The sequence below is a fragment of the Lytechinus variegatus genome, chromosome 16 (genome assembly GCF_018143015.1).
Source record: "Lytechinus variegatus isolate NC3 chromosome 16, Lvar_3.0, whole genome shotgun sequence".
NCBI classification, from domain to species: domain Eukaryota; kingdom Metazoa; phylum Echinodermata; class Echinoidea; order Temnopleuroida; family Toxopneustidae; genus Lytechinus; species Lytechinus variegatus.
The window spans coordinates 7,804,756-7,825,121 of record NC_054755.1 but is presented as its reverse complement, the minus strand read 5'-3'; the positions used below and the strand labels follow the sequence as shown (position 1 = coordinate 7,825,121).

Genomic DNA, 20,366 nt, shown 5'->3' with positions numbered 1-20,366 from the left:
GCTGGTCTAAATTTATTTATTTTATGTTTTTTTTATAAACCCAGAAGAGTCTCCAACATATTTCCATGAAAGAACAATGAAAAACAAAAGGCAAAAAAAAACCCAGAGAAATAAATAAGAAATTGCAAAAACAATATAATACATAGGAACATGATTTGATATCGCAATTTTGGTAATTTATTCTTGCTATAAGAACACCAGACAGAGTTTCTATACAAAAAATAGAACATTTGGAGCTTTATTTAGGGAGTTAGAGGAAAACGTATGAATTCGCATACTAATTACCCATAAATTAGCATAAAGTAATTCGCATGAAATAAAAATACTTTACAATTTTGTAGATTATGTCCCAGACAACCCGCGTACCAATTCTCGGCGCGATCGCGCGGTCGACGGCCGAGATCTCAAGGGGGCCTGGGAGCCCCCCCCCCCCCCGGCCATATGAACTCCCAAAATACCCCGGCCTAGATAGTGTTAAACAAAATATGTCAGGGACGCTATTAAACTTTGTATATACCGTTCTACCTTCATGACGAAATTAAATAATGATTATAACAAATGAATCAAAATGAATCAAATGGCTAGAAAACGAATGCAATGGCAAACTTGATACATTCAAATTTAAAATTGCAGTCAAATGGTTAACTGACAAGGATAGGTATAAAATAATTTAGCTTTGCAAACAAACGTAATATGTTGACTTAGGTGTACAACTATAAGGAACTTTGAGTCGGGTCCAAACGTTATCTGTTCTTCGCGCCCTTCCACATGCCTATAGCATGTATAAGGCGAAGGCTGAATTTGTAGATGGACAAAGTCATTCCGTTTGGCTGAATACTACAAGGTCGTTTAAACTCAGCTTACTTACTTTCTTACTTCACAGAAACAATATGCTACAAGGTATAAGAATTAATACAGGTAGGTCTGCTAATATCATATTCTTTGACATCGCATGTGGATGTACGGCTTTATATTTCCCGAAATTTAAGAATAGTACCAGCAGATACAGATCAGTTATTTTTAAGCCCTACTGGATTTCAAAGTAAATATATTGCTAATACTGGCATAATGTTTTGGTACACGCTGGCTACTTTGTTGTAACTGAGGACATCATGGGCTAATAAGGAGCACATACTTTATTGCATCACATATATATTTCACATAGGGAGTCTTAGGAACATACAGTATTATGCTATGATATTCTTTATGTCAGCAAATTAAACTTTGAAGTAACTGTTTAGCATGGGGCAAATGATACAAGTTCCTCTTTAAAATACGCGGAAATCAAAATAAATGTTGTACTATAACCATATATAAAAATCTTGGAAATACGTATTTTATCCCTTGCAAATAATGTTACGATATCGTATATTCATAAAAGTATAGGTGTAAAATCCATATCCATTATTTGAAAAAAGGTTGAGACTTGAGAGCAGATTTTTCTGTAATGACCGTGCAGGAAAGACAGCAGCAAAGCATACGCAATACCTCAGTTACATTTGCTGTATACAGCCTTTTATTCCTTTTTATTCAAACCAACTATTACAAAAAAAAATATATTAAAATGGCTGTTTTCGACTCGCCGTGCCGTCGCCGTAGAGTAAATGAGACTGGTCTCAAAAGTCACAAGCAAATATTATAGACGGGGAAGCAGACTATTTTTCAAACGCTACCCCTCAATTACGAACTGATAAAATATAAGTCATTTGTATTTTTAACGGGGCAAAGAAACAGGAGAGTTCGACTTTTTGTGTCGTGCAAAATAACGGCTCTATTTTAGCAAGGGTGAACTTTGCTCTCGTTGCATCTTCAAACTTGAGACAGACGAATTTACTGTATTGTCTGCCCTGTATTGACTGCCCTTCGGAGTGCTGATTTTCCTCGTTCAAATTTGAACTAGACAAAACAGCACTCCGAAGTGCAGTCACTATACACGCTCTTTAAGAGCTGAATTAGCACTTCATTTTTTAGAGTGTAGCAAGTTGCTGTATTAAAATTAGCAATCATACTGCTTAATTGCATGATAATTCCTGTCACTCTTATTCGATGCTAAAACGACTTTCGCTGGATTTTTTTTTCTTGTGTCTACATTTTCATCATAATTATCGTAATTACAGGCGGCCTCATATTCTGCCTTGTTCTTCTGTATATTCAAGAAACGGTAAGAATAAAAGGATTGCAATCTTATTTTGACAAAGTTACAGGAAACAGAAATAGTAGACAAATATGATGGTAAATGTTTGACGAAAATCCGACTGATATTATCAAAAAAAATTAACACATATTTTTTTTCATTTGTGATTTAGTATACGAGCAATAACTCCATATTGTATAGTAAAACAAATCAATGGAATGTTATCCTCTTTAAAAATGAAATTGTTTTTTATTGTACCTTCATTATATCAAATAACAAATAATTTCACACCCGCTCCTGAATTTTGTTATTTAGTCATTACTTACCAGCAAAACATTAGGATTTTGTGCATTTTTTATATAAAATACCATACATGTATGGGAAAGCTGCTCGTATATCATGTTACAAATCAAGAAATTCTAGGAGTTTTTTTTAGTTTTCTATGCATTTTCCGTCAGGAATATTTCATTTTTATTAATCCCTAATCCATAGTCAAACTTAAGTATAAAGCATAACAGCGTACCCAGTGAGCTAATCTTATCAATATCATTCGCAAGGAGAAAGGGATCAAATATCAAAGTGAAACTTGTGATCTAGTCCTTTATTACTTCTTAAAAACCTGTCTAACAATTTCTGATGATACATTATTCTAGAAAATCAAAGCTTCATTATTCTATTCCATTTCTTTTTTTTTTCATCAGCATTCATGGACGGTGCAGCACAATGACAGTGTATGTATGGTTATGACCTTCAATGCCAGTATCGTATTCAACGAAGATGGATTTGACGTGAGTATGTGGTTTCAGTGTGACAAGGGAAACTGCTGAGTAAAACCTTGACCCAAATATCATAAGAACACACATTTGATATTTACATTTGCCATACTTGAAGTATTTGTACACACACACTCCCATGCACAAACACAACGTTTCATGAATATCAATTTTCAAACCCTTATTGAAAGTTGTCGAAAAAGGGTACCCTCTAAGTTTATGAGCATTATTGAAAAGATAACTAATCAATCTATAATCATGATGATACAATTACTTTTTTCTGGAAGCTTCATGGTTACCTGGGACGAAAACGGCCTACATAATCTTCTCCAAGGTATCCTTTTCTTTTCCAACTACCTCAAGTTAAGCTTTTCTTATTTTGTCGTCATATTTTAAATACTTATCATCATACTTTAGGCATCATGAAAGTTTTGATATCATTACTATTGCTATGAATATTTGCATTATTGTAAATATTATTATTATTGTTGTCATTGATATTTTCATTACTATCATCATCGGCAAGAATCTTGATGATGATCATAATCATCGATGATATCATCACTATGTTATTATTATTAGGCCTATCATTACCAATGCTATCCGTTCTTTCAGAATTCGACATTCATTCCACTGCACGCCGTGAGCGATGGCTCAATATGCGGGTCCTCATTCTCTATCTTCCATCTCGAATACGATCTCGACGATGACCACGAAGTAACCTTGTCGTTTGGATTCAACAAGACGAAATCGGAATGGATGATGACGAAAATTGAAACAGAACTCTTCAACAAAAACACTTCCAACAGCTGTAAATATTTTGATATACTACAATTATATAAAAAAAATATCCCCGCAGTAAATAAATAAGTGTCATACAGTGTTTGCACAATAGTAAAGTATGTAAAAATGTGATTCACCCTGTTAAAAAAAATGTGCGAAAAGTGTCAAGATGATTTCAATAGTGTTCAGCAATGTAATTACACTAGGGTATTTTAGCAAAAATTCGCAAACGCTTTTTATAACGCAGAGAATCTTTTTGTAAAGGAAGCCCTTCATAATAATAATATAGGATATTTATATTGCGCACATATCCACCTTGTTAGGTGCTCAAGGCGCTCCTATATTACCCGGCTAAGCTATATAGGCGTTCATAGCGCACACAGCTTTTTAAGGAATTACTTCCTAACGGTACCCATTTACCTCACCTGGGTTGAGTGCAACACATTGTGGATCAGTTTCTTGCTGAAGGAAATTACGCTCTGGCTGGGATTCGAACCCACGACCCTCTGTTTCAAAGTCCGAAGACTAATCCACTGGGCAACAACGCTCCACAATAAAGCAACCTTTGTCGACAATCAAAACAGTAGTGTCGTTCTGGACTCTGGACGAACGACATATGCCCGGTCCGAATCTCAAGACGATGCTGTCCGGGTGGGTGTTTCATAAAGCTGTTCGTAAGTTAAGAGCGACTTTAAGAACGACTGGTGATCCTTTCTTGTGGTAAATGGTAAATTCATTGGCGATGATTTAGCGCGTAAGAAAGGTTCACCAGTTAAAGTCGCTCTTATCTTACGAACAGCTTTATGAAACGGCCCCGGGTCCACCAACTTTCGACAATCACTTCTGGGCCCCGTTGTACAAAGAGTTACGATTGATCCAATTAATCGCAACTATGGAAAGCCAGCAAAGTCAACATATGAAATGCATGTTTGTTCAAAAAAAAAATCTAGATTATGAATCCATATCCATAAATTCATTGATTTCTTGACAATTTGCAGTGTTCTCCTTTGATTACAAAGGACATTTTGCAAATTTCCTGTAGAAAAAATTATGACACTGATGGATTTCCATAGAGTTACGATTGATCGGATCAATCGTAACTCTTTGTACAACGGGACCCTGATTTGTCCATTGTGATTTAACGAGCATTTTCAATATATTCTGAAACTTTCGGAAAGCGCCTGTAAATGGAATGCTGAAATACGGTAATGTTGAGCACAACGACCGACAAGAGGTGGTTTCAGACCGCCTCGTCCAGTGCCAATTGCCAATACTACCTGGTATTTTCTGATCGGGTAAATTTCCCGATCAGAAAATACCTGGAACTGACGAACTTCGAGGCGGTCTGAAACCACCTACTAACCTTGTAATTTCCAGTATATATTACTTATTATGACGTTACGCGTTTTGGAGGCAATTTTCGGTCCGCCATGCAGATATAAAACCATGCGTAGTTATGTCACCGCGTACGACTTTGCAAGACTGAAAAGGGAACAGAAGAGCTTAACATTTTCCTTGAAAATTTTTCGGAGCAAATGTATCTTTTTTAGGAAAATAATGTTAGAAGAACACAAGATGTTAGAGGTGTGATTTGTCTTTTTTTATCCACAGACGTGCATTCAACAAAGGATGGGTATGAAGAGTTCCATACACCTCTGGGTCACTATGTGCGCTGTGAGTCCCATATTCTGATTGAAGACGTTTCGCTAACCTTCGAAGGCGTTGAAATAATGCAACCATTTGCGACCAGCGAAGACCCGGGTGAAGGTAAGACACCAGAGTTGCATGGGAGAATGAGACCCCCTCCATATACCATATCATCGATAGATCAAACTGAAACAAAATGTAGAGAATTAGTATTTGTACATCGATATTGGAAAATTTGGCTTGATTGTTCAGTCCAATGTAATGATAATCTATCAATCGTGTTCAGCTGTAGTGTTAAAGCCCCCTCACACCTTACCGAATGTAGGCGGACGAAGGGTGACGAATGGGCAAATGAACGAAATACACGCGAATTCAACGAAAATTTCCGTCAAATCATGCGATCAGTAACTATTGTCAAATTTTATCAACGAGCGGTAAGCGAAGGATAAATATGACATGCAAAGAATATCGATTTTTCGGTTCACCTCTTTGAGAAAATTGCTGCCGAAGGCGAGCGAAGGGTTGATATAACCCAATAAGACGAAGGAACAGTGAGCAATGGTTTGATATGGCGTGCGATTAGAAACGAAGACGAGGGAATAGATCAGGCAATCTTGTTCGTTGTGTCATCGTGTTGCTTCGTTACGTGTTCTTACGAGATCGGTCCACTTTGGCAAAAGCGCGAAGAGGGACTATGCGCGACAAAAACACACGAACGATGAACGAACGATTACCGCAGACTAAATAAGAGATGCGAATTCAAACAGATGACCAACGATTTTTCAATTCGTCGGGAAATTTTAAACATGTTCAAAATTTCCGCGCGAATTTGAATAATCGCAGCTGTTAGTTCAGAAGATGTACGAACCCAAACACGAAGGGTAAATATTATTAACTATCAGTTACCATTCAAAACGATTTCTAAGAAAATGCCTTTCGCCAGCCATCACAAGGCATATTTCAGGCAATTCGGTTAGGTGTGAGGGGGCCTTTAGTCATTAGGCCTATTTGAAGTTCCCAAAACACTAAAAATCGTAGTGTATCAAGATTTGTTATAGTCAACATGGTCAAGCTGTAACTATTTTTACCTAAAGGCCTTAGGTCTTAACAATGAAAACTTTAGACTAAACTACAACAAAACAAAAACAGCAAAATAATAATCATGCCATCCATACAATGCATGTGCGACATACATGTACATGATCATGATACATGTAGGTCCATGATACGAGGAATCAATATCGCCGGCGAAAGATGGCGCAATTCCTTCATGTGATTCAGATATACTGCACTGATTCATCTGTATTTTTTTTTAATAAGTGTCCATTGGCGGCGGAAGCCACAAATTTTAGGAGGGGACAACCCAAAAAATTTTAACAAGCAAAAAAAAAAAAGGTTTTCAACCCAAAAAGGGGGACGTAGGAAAATAAATTGACAAGCAAAAAAAAAAAAAAAAAAGGTCATCAACAACAAATTTAGAGGGGGACCGTCCCCCTCCTCAAATTTAGGGGGGGGACACGTCCCCCCTGTCCCCCCCGCTTCCGCTGCCTATGTAAGTGTCTATGCAAGTAGTTGGACAAAAATGCAATCTTAAGTGCATAGTAAGTTAAGGGCCAGAAACCATAATCAGATGTATGCTCGAAAATTGTTATGATTGGTCAGTCCATTTTGGTCAAAATGGGGGGGGGGGGATTCGAAAAAAAATAATTTGAGGGAAAGAGAGCAGGCCGTCGATGTATGGTAGAGGAACGTTTGCAGTACGAAAGGTAGAAGAGGAAGTGAAAGGGAACGGGGTGGGCAGGGGTTTGAAGAAAGCATAGGGGTGGGGGTGTCGTTGAAAACATCTTTAATCTCATTTCTTTCATACATCAATTTTTTTTTTGCAGACCACGAGTGCGAGGCGGATGACGAACCCCATGATTCCAAAACTGGACTCATCGTAGGTTGCGTGCTTGCTGGAAGTGCGGTGGCCTTCGTTTCCTGCTGTATCTGCAGCCGCATGCGCAGTAGGCGACACGACAGATACCGTCGTTCGCCACACTACGTCAGATAGAAGAATGTTTATCGATGCAGTCACATCGGCGAGCTCTAGTCCAGACCTACGACAGCTATTGGTATTGAAAATAGCAGACTGTCGGTTTGGAGTCGGTCTCGTTGGTGTGACTGTATAAAAATGGACAAATTCGCGTTGCGCACGAGCCTCCTTTTGATGCCTTGCGCCATTCGGTGAATGGCTGATGTATTGATACTGTTGACTTAAGAATACGTCGATTGATTGGTTTACATTGTTGCTGCTAACAGTTGAAATAGTGCCAGACACCAGCTAAATATGAAGTACCTACGCCACATAACTATAATCGAAAAGTCCCTAATATGTGACATCGTTTTGCGTCAGTCAAATCAAGGCTCGTGCGAATATTAATGAAACCAAAAGTTAGCCTTTCACTTGAAATGCTTTCATGCCGGCCTATGCTTATTGGAATACTATTCAAGACGTGTTTATGAAATCCTTTTCATCACTAAATGTTCTCGAAATCCCTGAATTATGTTGATAAACACAGATCGATAGAAACTATAGTAAACTATAGTAAACTATCGGTCTTGGTGTCTGTACTGCGCTCTGGTTTTTGATTTAATATTAAAGCCTGGTACTTGGCATCTAGTCATTCAATAGAAAAAAAGAAATACTGCAAAATAAGTAACAATTAAACAATTACTCCGGTGATTCACTGAATAAATGTCCCCTAAAGAAGTAAGATAGAATTATTATGAGTTTCTTTACGATTTTCGTTAATACTATCTATGCAGAGTTGTGATCAGTAAATGAGTCCTACTTACTATTCAATATCTTTAAATACCAGAAGAGGAAAAGAAATTAAGCCGCCTTGTACAATCAATATTATTTGAATAATTTCAATGAAAACAATCAAAGTGGTGCTACAGGTGGGGAGGGGGCAAGAAAGGGGCATCGATCCAATTTTGGGATTTGGGAGCAAACGTGAAAATTGTCTCATATAAAAATCTACAATTTTGGACGCGAAGCATACCCCAAAATCATAATGTTGTATATTTGATAGTTCTTGTATGCCAACTTAAGTTTAGCTTTTTAAAGTGATTTCCAATGCCATTTACAACATATTTTTGCATTGAAAATTATGCATTTTTCGAGTTGTCAAAGTGATTTCCGCGGGAGTATCGGGGAGAGTATCGCCCCGCCCCTGACCCCAGGATCGACGCCCCAGTAGCAGGAGTGAAAAGGTATGGTCGTGGACATTTGCACTATCCCTCTAACTTAAAGTCTTCTTACCCCCTAAAAATAATATGATACCGCCCGTGAAATCAAGCACCTAATGTACAACTGCAGTTTATATTACCAACATGAAATGAAAAAAGCACCCTGTACTGCAATATCGCTGATCAATTTCTCATTTCTGTTGTACAAATAAAAGCTGATTTGTATCTTGTACTCATTTTGTTGTTTATTCATCGCTGATGTATTGTTAGATGCTCTACTTGAAAAAAAAATGTTGACACAATCCTTGGATATCTTGACTGTGAGTGGTGCGCCCAAGAAGATTCAGAAAAAACGACGATGCGTGACATATCGTGTGTAGATACCAGTTGGTTACAAAGATTGATTTTGATTAGGTTTTGAGTGCATTAATAAGCGGGATCAACGTCAAGGAAAATCTGCACCTCACGCAAAGTATTCTGACCGCCTATCACTGTCTTATCTCGTTATCATATTACGTGTATAATCTGAAATAATTTGCTTTGCTTTGATCTGAATTCAAATCAAAGGGCGTCAAAGCACCCACCTAAAGTGATGACGCTAGGTAGCCTGACATTGTAATACGAAGATACCACGCTAAAACACAAAGACGGTGTGTATGTATGTACGGTATATGAAAATATATTACGAATTTCTGATTAGATAGGAACAGTGTTTTACGAACTGTAGTAAAGAGACAATGCTGCATGAATATGGGCACTCACCATTTTTTGGATGAAAACTAGATGGTCTGGTTATCTCATGAAAAAAAATCCACCACCCCCCTCTTAAGAAAAATCATAGCTCCCTCGACACCGTATTTCAACATGTTCAACAAAATCACACCGTACCTTTAGTGACAAAGCTTTAACAATAATTTTAAGGTCAAGATAATCTCATTAGCAGTCAACAAGAACGAGTACGATTCAAACAAGAATAACACTGATATATCAGAGGGGGAAAGGAGTGAAAGAGAGAAAGATGATTATATGAACGAGAATGAGTAGAAGTAAAAATAAACGCATATTAAATGATTTTACCATAGTATTTTACAATCGTAATACCATAGTATTAAGATAATATGGTAAATTGACAGATAAAGGCAGCACATTTACCATGGATTTACCATGGTAAAATACCATTGTATGACCATGGTTGTACCATAGTATTACCATGGTTGTACCATTTAATACGATGGTACTTCCATGTCATGAGCACCATATTCTTTCACGAACCGCGTGGGTTGGCCATCTGGGTCCCATATGGGCCCCGTGTGGGTTCATTAAAAAATAATAATTAGTGTCAAGATCATTGAAGCACATTTTTATAATTTCATACTCCGAGCCATGTAATCTTATCCTATCCTAAAATCATACATTCTAATGCTGAATCCCAATCCTATCATACGCCTATCCACAGAGGCCTGTCATTGACTTCTAAAATTTATATATTGAGCAAGTTCACAAAAACTTGACAAATTATGGTTAACAATTTTTCATATTTATCCCTAAAACATTCCTCCAAAGTTAGATGTCATGATTATGAATAATATTATATATGTATATAAACCACAATTTCTTCTGATTTTTCTCATGGTGGAATCATTGCATAAACATAAACACATTCATTGTTATAGCTATATTAGCTAAAAAGTGTGGTCATTTATTGTTGTAATGAATATTCATCAGTGAGGTCCAGATCAAGGGATACCATACTAAGACCATGGTAATGAAAGGTACAACCATACTATGGTAATATTATGGTATTTACTATGGTAAATCCATGGTAGAGGTACTGCCTTTATCTGTCAATTTACCATGCTATGAAAAAGTACTATGGTAAAAAAAATTGTACTTTTTTTTATAAAGGTACAGCCATATTCAAAACGTTTAGCAAATTTTGATTCCGTAATACAAAATGTTTCTCCAGGATAATCTTCAATCTATATGTATAATCTTCAATCTATATGTATCATCGTCAAAATATGATAACAGATCATGTATGCAAACAATTGCGTCATTATTGATCCATTGTTTCAAGTTCCATAAACATGCTTTGCAAGGTTATGGTAGTAATAGGGTATTACGATAGCAATACCATATGGCAGTCAGCCATATACCATGGAGAACTGTGAAAGTACCACGAAGTGCAATGAAAGTGTCCAAGAGAACTAAGGTACCATTGGGTACTATGAAGGTATCGCAGAGAAGCATGAAAGTGATATGGAGTACCATGGAAGTATCATGTGTGAAGATGGCACTCTGCTCAGAATATCAACATCAACCATATTATAACAAATGTTGTAATTTCATTGTAATACCGTCACATCTATGGTACATTCATGGGATACTATGGTACATTATTGTACTTCTGTATTTTCAAATATTATTTTCCTATTCCGTACGGTACTTCTGTGATAGTACTATGGTCGTACTATAGTAATAACATAGTAATACCATGGCACCTTACAAGGTGAGCAAAGATATTGGAAATTCTACAGAAATAAAAGAAATCCAAAATAAATATATAATCAAGGGAATGTGATTTGATTCATTTAAAAGTTCAAAACGTTCGTGTAAATCTGATTATACGGTATCGGACATATACAATCGTATGGTCTATTTATGTTCGGTTTGCTTCATACATATACAAATCATCTTACAGTAGAAAAAAAAAATATTCTCGTTTATCAATACACCGACTGCTGCCTTCTTTCAGATGGAACGTGCTCTCTTACGAGAAGGAGATATGGTATTGGCGGTTATTGACATACGCCATGTTCGCTAGGCAGTGCTAGGGCAATGTGCAAAGTAAAAAATAGTTATCTGTTTGTCCACTGTAATTACCGTACTATAAACTTAGATTCGCCGTTTAAACACAGTCATAAACATAACAACCAGTGGCGGCACCGGACCTCTGGAGTTATACAACTACTTGTTTGGTAAAATCTGCGATTAATCAGTGTACGCCGATTCAAATGCGTTCTGTCGTCAAATTTTAGTCAGCGTAATACACGAATCCATTCCGTCTTTGCATGCCGACTGACTATACATTAGTATTCGCAAATTAACCTCGTTCTAAATCTAGTGCTTCTTGAGAGGGTGATGGCGTCCAATTCCGTGATCGCCACCCTGATCGTCATGATCTGCGTCCTGGTGGGCGTGGGCATCGGCCTCGGGGTCTATTACGGTGTCGACTGGGATGACGACGACGGCGGAACGGTGCCCTTTGACGGCTTGGAAGGGATGGAGAGATTCGACTGCTATCCCGAGGATGGAGGTTCGAAAGAGGCATGCGAGAGTCGGGGATGCGTGTGGGGCGAGACTAATGTTGCTGGGGCTCCGTATTGCTACTACCATCCTACTGATTACGGCTACAAAATGGTAAGAAGTTATATTCATTACAGTATGAATGTCAGTATTTTCCAAATGCCATACTTATGTTTATCAGACAATGATACAAATAGAGCGTCAAAAGGGGCCTAAGCTTTCGATCCTATATAGCAGAATCTTCGTCGGAGGCAAAATGACAATCATATAAAGTGGAACAACCATAATATAGACCACAGACATTCAACAGCAACACTAGAAACAAGGAGACTCTTTTTTTTTAGATAAGCAGTTTTCAGCAGCTTCTTTTTGCCAATGATACAAATAGAGAGAGAGCAAGGACGAGAGAAAGAGAGATGGGACAGAAAGTAGCTAAAACACTGTATAATTATTTTCTTTATTTTAGCGCATTTCTCATTTAGGGGAGATGAAAGGGTTCTGATATCATAATGCCCGTCTTATGTAAGTCAGAGAGGAGCAGAGGGGTCTGAAAAACGCCCTCCATATTCCCTCAATCCTGCTCATTCGTGCAGTCATCCACTCAAGAACTAAACATTTTTGTGACAGTTGAATATGGGCAACAGTTGAGAAGGATGCGGCGAAGAAGGACGGAAATCATTTTACATAAACTAGAACAATTATTATTTCATAAATATAGTAATTATTTTTGCATTCCCTTTGTCTTACAAGAAGTTTTAACCATTGTATCAATCATGTTGATATACAATGGTGAATGGGAAACACGTAGCTATGAGGAAGTTTCAATAATCAGAATACATGTCAGAAAGTTTTTTTTATATTTTCATTATTGACTGTTGATTACTTTTCCTGCCACTTTGATTGTAAAATTGTATTGCATTTCGAGAGCCTCTTGATGTAAAGACAGGAAATAAACCATTTGTTCAACGGGATTCAAAAACTTTGTTGGAAAACAATTCTAACAGAATGAGAGGTACACCTAATTTGTTTGTAGAAAGTAATGACAGTACCTAAACCGTTTTAGACCAAAAAATATATATATTAACCATTTCGTAGAAAGGGGGATAAAATGGGCTCGTCATACTTATGACTCCAATATTGTTTATTATAAGATAACCTTGTGGTTATCGGGGAAAGCAAGACGACATAATGTAGTGAACGGCATGTCTTTAACATAACGTTCCACTAACTCAAAATGACAATTTGATTAGACAGGTGAGGAAGGCTAGAATTCTAACAGTCATGAAACTATATATGTAATTGATCAAACAAACAAGACTACGTCTCTAACAAACATGTCTGCTTTATCATGTTTTTCATGATGATAAGAATGATAATACCAATTACACTTGTTTTAATTTTTAAACGTCTTGTTGAAGCAAGCAAATCACAAGTAATTTGCAATAATGCAGAACTGTTTAGTATTGTCATCATTACAGCTCTTATTGTTATTGTTATCATGATTATTGTTATAATTATCAATTTATCATTATCATTGCTATTATCATCATTCCCATCGTATCATCATCGTCATTATCATCAGTTATTGTCTAAAACAAGTGTCAAAGGCCGATAGGCATTTCATAAACTTGTGCATTGACGCGAATAAAGAGTAGGTTTTAAAGAATTTCCATTTTGAATGATATTATTAATAATTCTTTTATTCTCTTTTAGATTGACGAACCCACAACGACGAAGCTTGGTTGGAAAGTTCGTTTAGGGCGGAAGAATACACCTCAGAGGTATGGCATGGCTGCCGATACTATACAGATAGAAATAGAGATGCAGACAGATAAACGTCTTCATTTTAAGGTATCAATAAATATGCACTATCTGTCATCTACTTAGTTCTCGTATAATGCTTTTATATTTGTTCATATTTAAAACTATCTATGTAGGGACTGATTTATCAATATTTATTTTTTCTTATCCGTCCATGTATACATTGTGTAATATACGTATCAGATTATTGGTTTGGTGTATTTGCGGGTGAATATGGGATTCTGTGCATGTGTAGGCCTATACCATGTTATTGTTTGAATGTGTCTCTGTATCCATGCATGCATTACATAAAGAAAAATAAACATCACAGAGGAGACTATTAAAGCTCTACGAACAAATTTTTGAGGAATCGTTTTTATCATCTTCATTGTTCCATTTTTCCGTATTCACTTTCATGTCATTTTACTCTGCATGCATTCATGCTGTGACGCATGTCCCCATTATTTTTCGAATGTGAAGATAACTGATCCTTTGACGGAACGATTTGAAGTACCCCTCGAGATACCTAAGCCCGCAGAACAAGCTTTGAACCCAGAATATGAAGTCTCCTATACCAAGGACCCATTTAGCCTCCAGGTCACCAGAGTCAGTACTAATACAGTCATGTGAGTATTATGTGATTTTTTATTATTTGATTGTGACTAAAAAAAATCACTTGATTGAAGGTTTGTCGGCATGCACCACCAAGTGGCCCTAATTTGGTTTCTATTCACAGAGTTGTAATGGTGAAGAAGTATATCAGGAAAAGTTACAAGGACAGCTAGCGGTCTGGTGTGTCCAGATATCCAAGATGGCGTCCAAAAATGGAGTTTTAAAATGGATGTTGATGCTTTAATTGGACAAAGCACGTTTAATATCCACCTGAGCTTTATGGCTTTGGTGTCTAGACCATGGTTTCAGTGATCACATAATACATTGGGACAAGTTTCAAGGGCAGTCAGCGGTCCGGGAAGGTTTTCACGGCATAAAATCCTAAAAAATGGGCTTGATCCCTACATCAATTGATCAAGAATAATCATAAATTACATGTGATGTATTCCTTTGTTATTGACTATATAAGAATACATATTCATTTCGTTTTGTAATCTTTATCTCCTAATTCAAGTGCCAAAAAGGGGGAAAATTACATTTTGGGGGTAATATTTTACAATTTTTCGGCATTTTTCGTAAAGTCCGCCCCCATATGGTAAAAAAAACATTGACATCACATTATTATCAAATATTCATTCTTGTACACCTCAGACAACTTGAAAATAAAATTGGCAAGGAAAATTGAGAAATAAGGGTGAAAACAATGGATTATGATATTGGACTTTGTACAGGCCAATATGGCGCAAAAAAGGACCCCCACGAAGGGAAGGAGGGGTCTGAAAATTTAAACCCCATCATATTTTGTCTTAAGGGACACTATTAAAGCAAAAAAAAAAATGGCAAAAAAAAATATCCTACGGGATCACACCATACCGCACTATACCCAAGTGCGAGCTTGTTTTTCCTGCGACTTGTTCGTCCGTCATTATGAAGATTGTAGTTATTATTAATACCGTTACTATTTCTGTTATTACTATTTTCATGAGTATTATCTTTATTATTACGGTTACTATTATTATTATCATCATCATCATCATCAGCGCAGTTTTAATCATTGTTACTATCAGTACAAGTAGTAGCGATACTAGTAGTAGAAGTAGTAGTATGGCCATTATACATCATTCTATAATTACCCTTCATTTTCACTTTTATCGTGATTTAATATGTTTAAAATTAAGCATTCATGTAGAGCTGTATTGTTGGCTCTATGATTCATGTAGGCCTACCCCTGTTTTCCTCTCTAGCCCTCTATTTTACTCGCTCCATCAATGACTTTCTATCCGTCTATCTCTCTCGAATCCAGCTTCAACACCTCTGTAGGTGGTTTGACTTACGAGGACCAGTTTCTACAGATCTCCACCCTACTTCCCTCTTCCAACATCTATGGGTTTGGAGAGCACAACCACAGGCGATTCCGACTTGATCTCAATTGGAAGACATGGGGAATCTTCACACGTGACGTCGCGCCTGTGGTAAGTGTTATGCATTGTAAAAACCCGTTTTAAAATGTTAAGCACGTTGTTTATTGCCAGTTATTACCCTTATTACGTTATGTACGTAACGTGCCCTATCTTGAAAAGGATATCCTTTTTTTCTTTTTTTTTGGTCGCACATAGTATCCACTCGAGTGGAAGTCCCTTCCCCCCCCCCGGGATCGAAATGTACGTGTCGATGACTATAAATACATTTCCTCCTCATTATTTATGAGGGATATAGGGCTATTTGATATCAATAGTGGAATCCTCCTTTCTCCTTTCTTCAATCCACATTTTCAACAATGACGAAAAAGTGAGAATATTTTATATTTTCATACAGGATGCGTGGAATTTGTATGGTCACCATCCCTTTTATATGTGTGTTGAGGACGGAGGGAACACGCACGGAGTCTTCCTGTTGAACAGCAATGCCATGGGTGAGTTCTTCACAACTGTACCCAGAATTATCCAGTCATGACAAGAATCTATTGGGAAAAAAATACAATTTGAGCCAATCTTTAGCAAAGCTTAAAGCCTGCATATCTTAAGCTTTGGTAAGGAATCAATAATTTGAATTATTCTCGAGTGTCATTTACGATTCCAATATCTGAATTTGTAATTGCCGCAATCTTTTTTTTTCTTTTGCGCAACCACTAATTCTGATGTGAAAATTGAAATATGCACTTAAACATATCTAGCGCCCTCTTTCTGTGATATTTTATTTTATTTGTAAAGGGCTCTTTGAGCATTTATCCTGCAAATTTTGGGATTGGCTAAGATGCTAAGGACATATCCTGAAATCTTCAGCCCAGTCAATGATTTTGAATAGCTTCTATATCAAATTAAAAACACCCGGAAATATTTTGATTGCCAGGGTTCCCGATCGAACTACATTTTCATGTAAGATCGCCCAAATCCTGTAAAACATATATTTATTTCATATCCTCCACCTTAAACTGTTTCAGGGCATACATATCTAATCTAGTAATGAACTGGTACAATGATAGCCACATTGGGGGGTACCAAAGCTAAAGGAATGTTTTTATTCCAAATCTGCATCTGTAGACGAATTTTGACTAATTAGTATTATCCAACGCATGAAGCAGACGAACGATCAATCGGGAAATCGCATAAGTTTCAAGACATTGATTTGTAGTCGATTTGTAAGACTTTTGAAAATGCCCAATTAACGCAACATTAAGAGCAAAATGGTGATAGCTATTTTTAAAAAGCTACCTGGATATATTTTCATTTGTAACTTCCTGCCTTGTTTTCTATTCAAATAAAGATTTGGTTGTATAATGTGATATGAGTGGAAAAAGGGTTAGTCAGTTGTATTCTGAATTTTCGTATAGATATCGTACTTCAGCCAACACCAGCTCTTACGTATCGGACTATCGGAGGTGTTCTTGATTTTTACATCTTCACTGGACCGACTCCAGAACAGGTTATTCAACAATATGGAGAGGTAAATGCGTTTACTTAATTCATAAGAAATTATATGAAAAATTGATTAGCAAAGACATAAAATCAATGCAAAAAAATGAAAATGACAAAACTGACTACAGTTTGTTTAAGAATGTTTAATCAACAATATAAAAGAAAAATCACAAACTTGATTTGTTTATGAAGCAGTCTGCAATTATTTGATAATGAGTATGATAAATTTAACATTAGTTAATAGCAGAAGTAGAAGTGGCAATTTAATTTTTTTTTTTTACCTGATTGCTAAGAAAGCATGAATGCTTGTAAGCAGGCAACAAGGGGATCGAAGACATAAGGTCCTCTCTGAGGGACCTGGTAATAAGGCACTCAATGGTTCATTACCATCCTGCCTGTGGGGAATCTACATGTAGGACTATGGTATGCCAATGCTGTACACAGCACACAATTTAAAAAAATCATTAAATAACACTTTTGTGACCGAAAATACTAATTTCCATACAGTTGCAATTTATTTTTCATTAGTAACTTGGGGTAATTTTTGTATTCACCAGAGCGCTCGAAAAACTTGAATTTTGGGCATATTTTTATGTACGCCCTCTATTGGCGGAAAAAGTGATATGACAAGACAATTGTAGTTTTTCAATCTCTATTTTCAATTAAGAAAAGAATAATTTAAAGAATCAAATTTACCTAACAGCCTATTCATATGATGAATAAAAACCATGGAACCTGACAGTATAAAAAATCAAGCATTTGTCCCGAAGACTGAAAAAGAGAAAATAAGCCAAACATTGCCAACCTTATTTCACCACACAGGGAGGAGTACCAGAGAACAAGGTTATATCATAACCTTGTTCAGAGAATGAGTGGTAATAAGGATGTCTTACCAAAGAGCCCTAGATCAGCTGGGAGAATCGAACCAGGTCACCGGAATCCCAAACCCCCCGCGCTCTCACGCTTCTGCAAGTAGCAGCAGTAATATGCAAATATATTATATGCAATAGTATAGTAGTCGTAACAATCAGCTCGTCTGAAGTTTATGTTTTAACTAATTGGTGAACAAATATATTAACCGCCGACAGATTTCTTGCTCATTCGCCATTTATTATATATTTCAAAAGTAAATTTATCAATTTCCTTTTTAATCTCTTCAAAGGTAATAGGGAGGCCTGTGATGGTTCCCTATTGGTCGTTGGGGTTCCAGCTGAGCCGATGGAACTATGGGAATTTAACACGTGTCAAGGAGGTGTGGTCATCAATGATCGAAGCGGGAATTCCATATGTAAGTAACTACTTCAAGGAATTTATCATGTATGCCTTTCCCCATTAGGTGCGTCTTCACCAGCTCGAGCTTGAAGAATAGCGCGCTATTCCTGATCCAGTGAATTAGCCCGATCAGAGAATAGCGAGCTAATTTTGCAATGAAGACGGAAATAGCGCGCTATTCTGATCGAAAAATAAACCACCGAAATCTTGGACTTATTTTCAGAATAGCGAGCTAATTCGCAAAATAGCGCGCTATTCTTTTCGCGTCTTCACCAGCTCGAGCTCAAATTTCGGGTTTATCGATCCCACCATGCACTGCAACAATCAATTTCCGCTCTTACAACAACAAAACACACGTGTACGTGTACGCCAAAGGTGTACGCACACGTACTGTGTACGTACGCAGACGGTCCGAATGTTGGCGCGGTAAAATTTAAAAACCGCGCGCTTGTTCCTTTGAAGCGCGCATGCTCCAGTTTCGGGCTTAAACTCGAGCTCGAGCTGGTGAAGACGGGATCGCACACTCCCACTGACTTCGGGCTTATTTCTCTGATCCCACATTAGCCCGCTATTCTTCAAGCTCGAGCTGATGAAGACCCACCTATTGTTGCGTCACTTTCAAGAAAAACGAATGGAAGTAACGCAATAACTGAGTGGTTAAATGACTGAATAAATAATAATAACAATAACTATACTTGCTTATATAGCGCTTAATACTTACTTTGTCAGAAGTCTCTAAGCGCTCTACAGTATGCAGCATAATTACCCTGGCTTTAGCAGTGCGGCTGTTACGCGCGCTGCGTTTCAAAGAATAAATTCCTGCCAGGTACCCATTTACCTCACCTGGGTTGAGTGCAGCACATTGCGGATCAATTTCAATTGAATAAACACTCGAATTACTTAGTGAATGCTTAAAAGGATGAATGGACGGATGTACAATGGTGAAGGAATTACGTCATAAAGAAAGTTATCAAAATAATATCTTCGCCATTATGTTACAAACTTTTATCCAGTTATAATATATATCTTAAGTTGTGTAGGTATGCCGATGATTGAACAAAGTACTAAATGCCACATAGCAGAGAAGGATAGTCATACCTGTCGGACGTCTGCAACCCGGGGTTTTAAAGTCGATCTTCAAAAAGACTGACGTTATTGGTAACTTCCGTCATGTCTGTGGTTTAGTTGGGTCAATATGACGCTTCGGTGGTTCTGGTTAGACGATAAGGCAGATTTTGAAAATGACGTGTTATAGGTATAAATTGTAGATGACCTGGAATATAAGCGAGTGATCGACCGATTCCAAACGAACTCCGGGCATACCAGGAGGATGTGCAGCTCATCAATAATTCATGAAAAGTATTTGTTCATGCCGACGAAACACGGAACATTATACAGGATGAGCCCCCTAATATACGACATGCTCCAGAATGAGAACTTATAAATACAAGTAAATCCATTAAGGAATGATAAGAAATCGATGGTTACACAGTACAGCAGAACGACTAGCTTTCATTACTTTGAAAGACCAGAAGGAACATTTCGAAACCGCCATACGAAACCGGAGCTAGCAGGCCAGCTCAATGACCATACGAAACCGGAGCTAGCAAAATAATGCTTGATCACATTAGCATGTAAATGAAAGCAAAAACCTCCGAACCAGTGGACCAGCAAAGCCGACGTACTAAAATGGTTCACAAAGCTCCCAGATTAGGAAGCATTGTCGGTTTATTGTATTTGACATCCCCCTCCGTCACAATTGAGCTATTGTCCACCTGTCTAAGCTGGACCAAGAAATTCACTGTCAAGAGGGATGACGAAATTAAAAACAATCTGTTATTGCGTATGCATGCGAGACTGCCAGAGGCGTTCCACTTGTTACATCAAAAT

At 37.3% G+C, this 20,366-nt stretch overlaps 2 protein-coding genes across 3 annotated transcripts in view; both read left to right on the top strand.

The window, feature by feature from the left end:
• The first annotated feature begins 751 nt into the window (after positions 1–751).
• On the top strand, positions 752–8,803 carry LOC121430389. Of its 2 annotated transcripts, none has more exons than XM_041627676.1 (6): positions 752–900; positions 2,118–2,161; positions 2,836–2,922; positions 3,523–3,718; positions 5,302–5,457; positions 7,224–8,803. In XM_041627676.1, the coding sequence occupies exons 1-6, from the start codon at positions 780–782 to the stop codon at positions 7,388–7,390; spliced, it is 771 nt and encodes a 256-aa protein (XP_041483610.1). In that variant the 5' UTR covers positions 752–779; the 3' UTR covers positions 7,391–8,803. The 2 variants fall into 2 exon arrangements, with proteins under 2 accessions (XP_041483610.1, XP_041483609.1); XM_041627675.1 differs by having other exon boundaries at positions 752–918.
• Positions 8,804–11,462: 2,659 nt separating this feature from the next.
• The window catches only part of LOC121429639 (sucrase-isomaltase, intestinal-like), a 49,685-nt gene continuing 40,781 nt past the window's right edge, over positions 11,463–20,366 (top strand). The window contains exons 1-7 of the mRNA XM_041626778.1: positions 11,463–11,991; positions 13,591–13,728; positions 14,158–14,303; positions 15,593–15,761; positions 16,105–16,201; positions 17,120–17,232; positions 18,367–18,492. Of these exons, the coding sequence (XP_041482712.1) occupies positions 11,713–11,991; positions 13,591–13,728; positions 14,158–14,303; positions 15,593–15,761; positions 16,105–16,201; positions 17,120–17,232; positions 18,367–18,492 (1,068 nt within the window). The 5' untranslated portion in view covers positions 11,463–11,712. The remainder of the gene's footprint in view (positions 11,992–13,590; positions 13,729–14,157; positions 14,304–15,592; positions 15,762–16,104; positions 16,202–17,119; positions 17,233–18,366; positions 18,493–20,366) is intronic.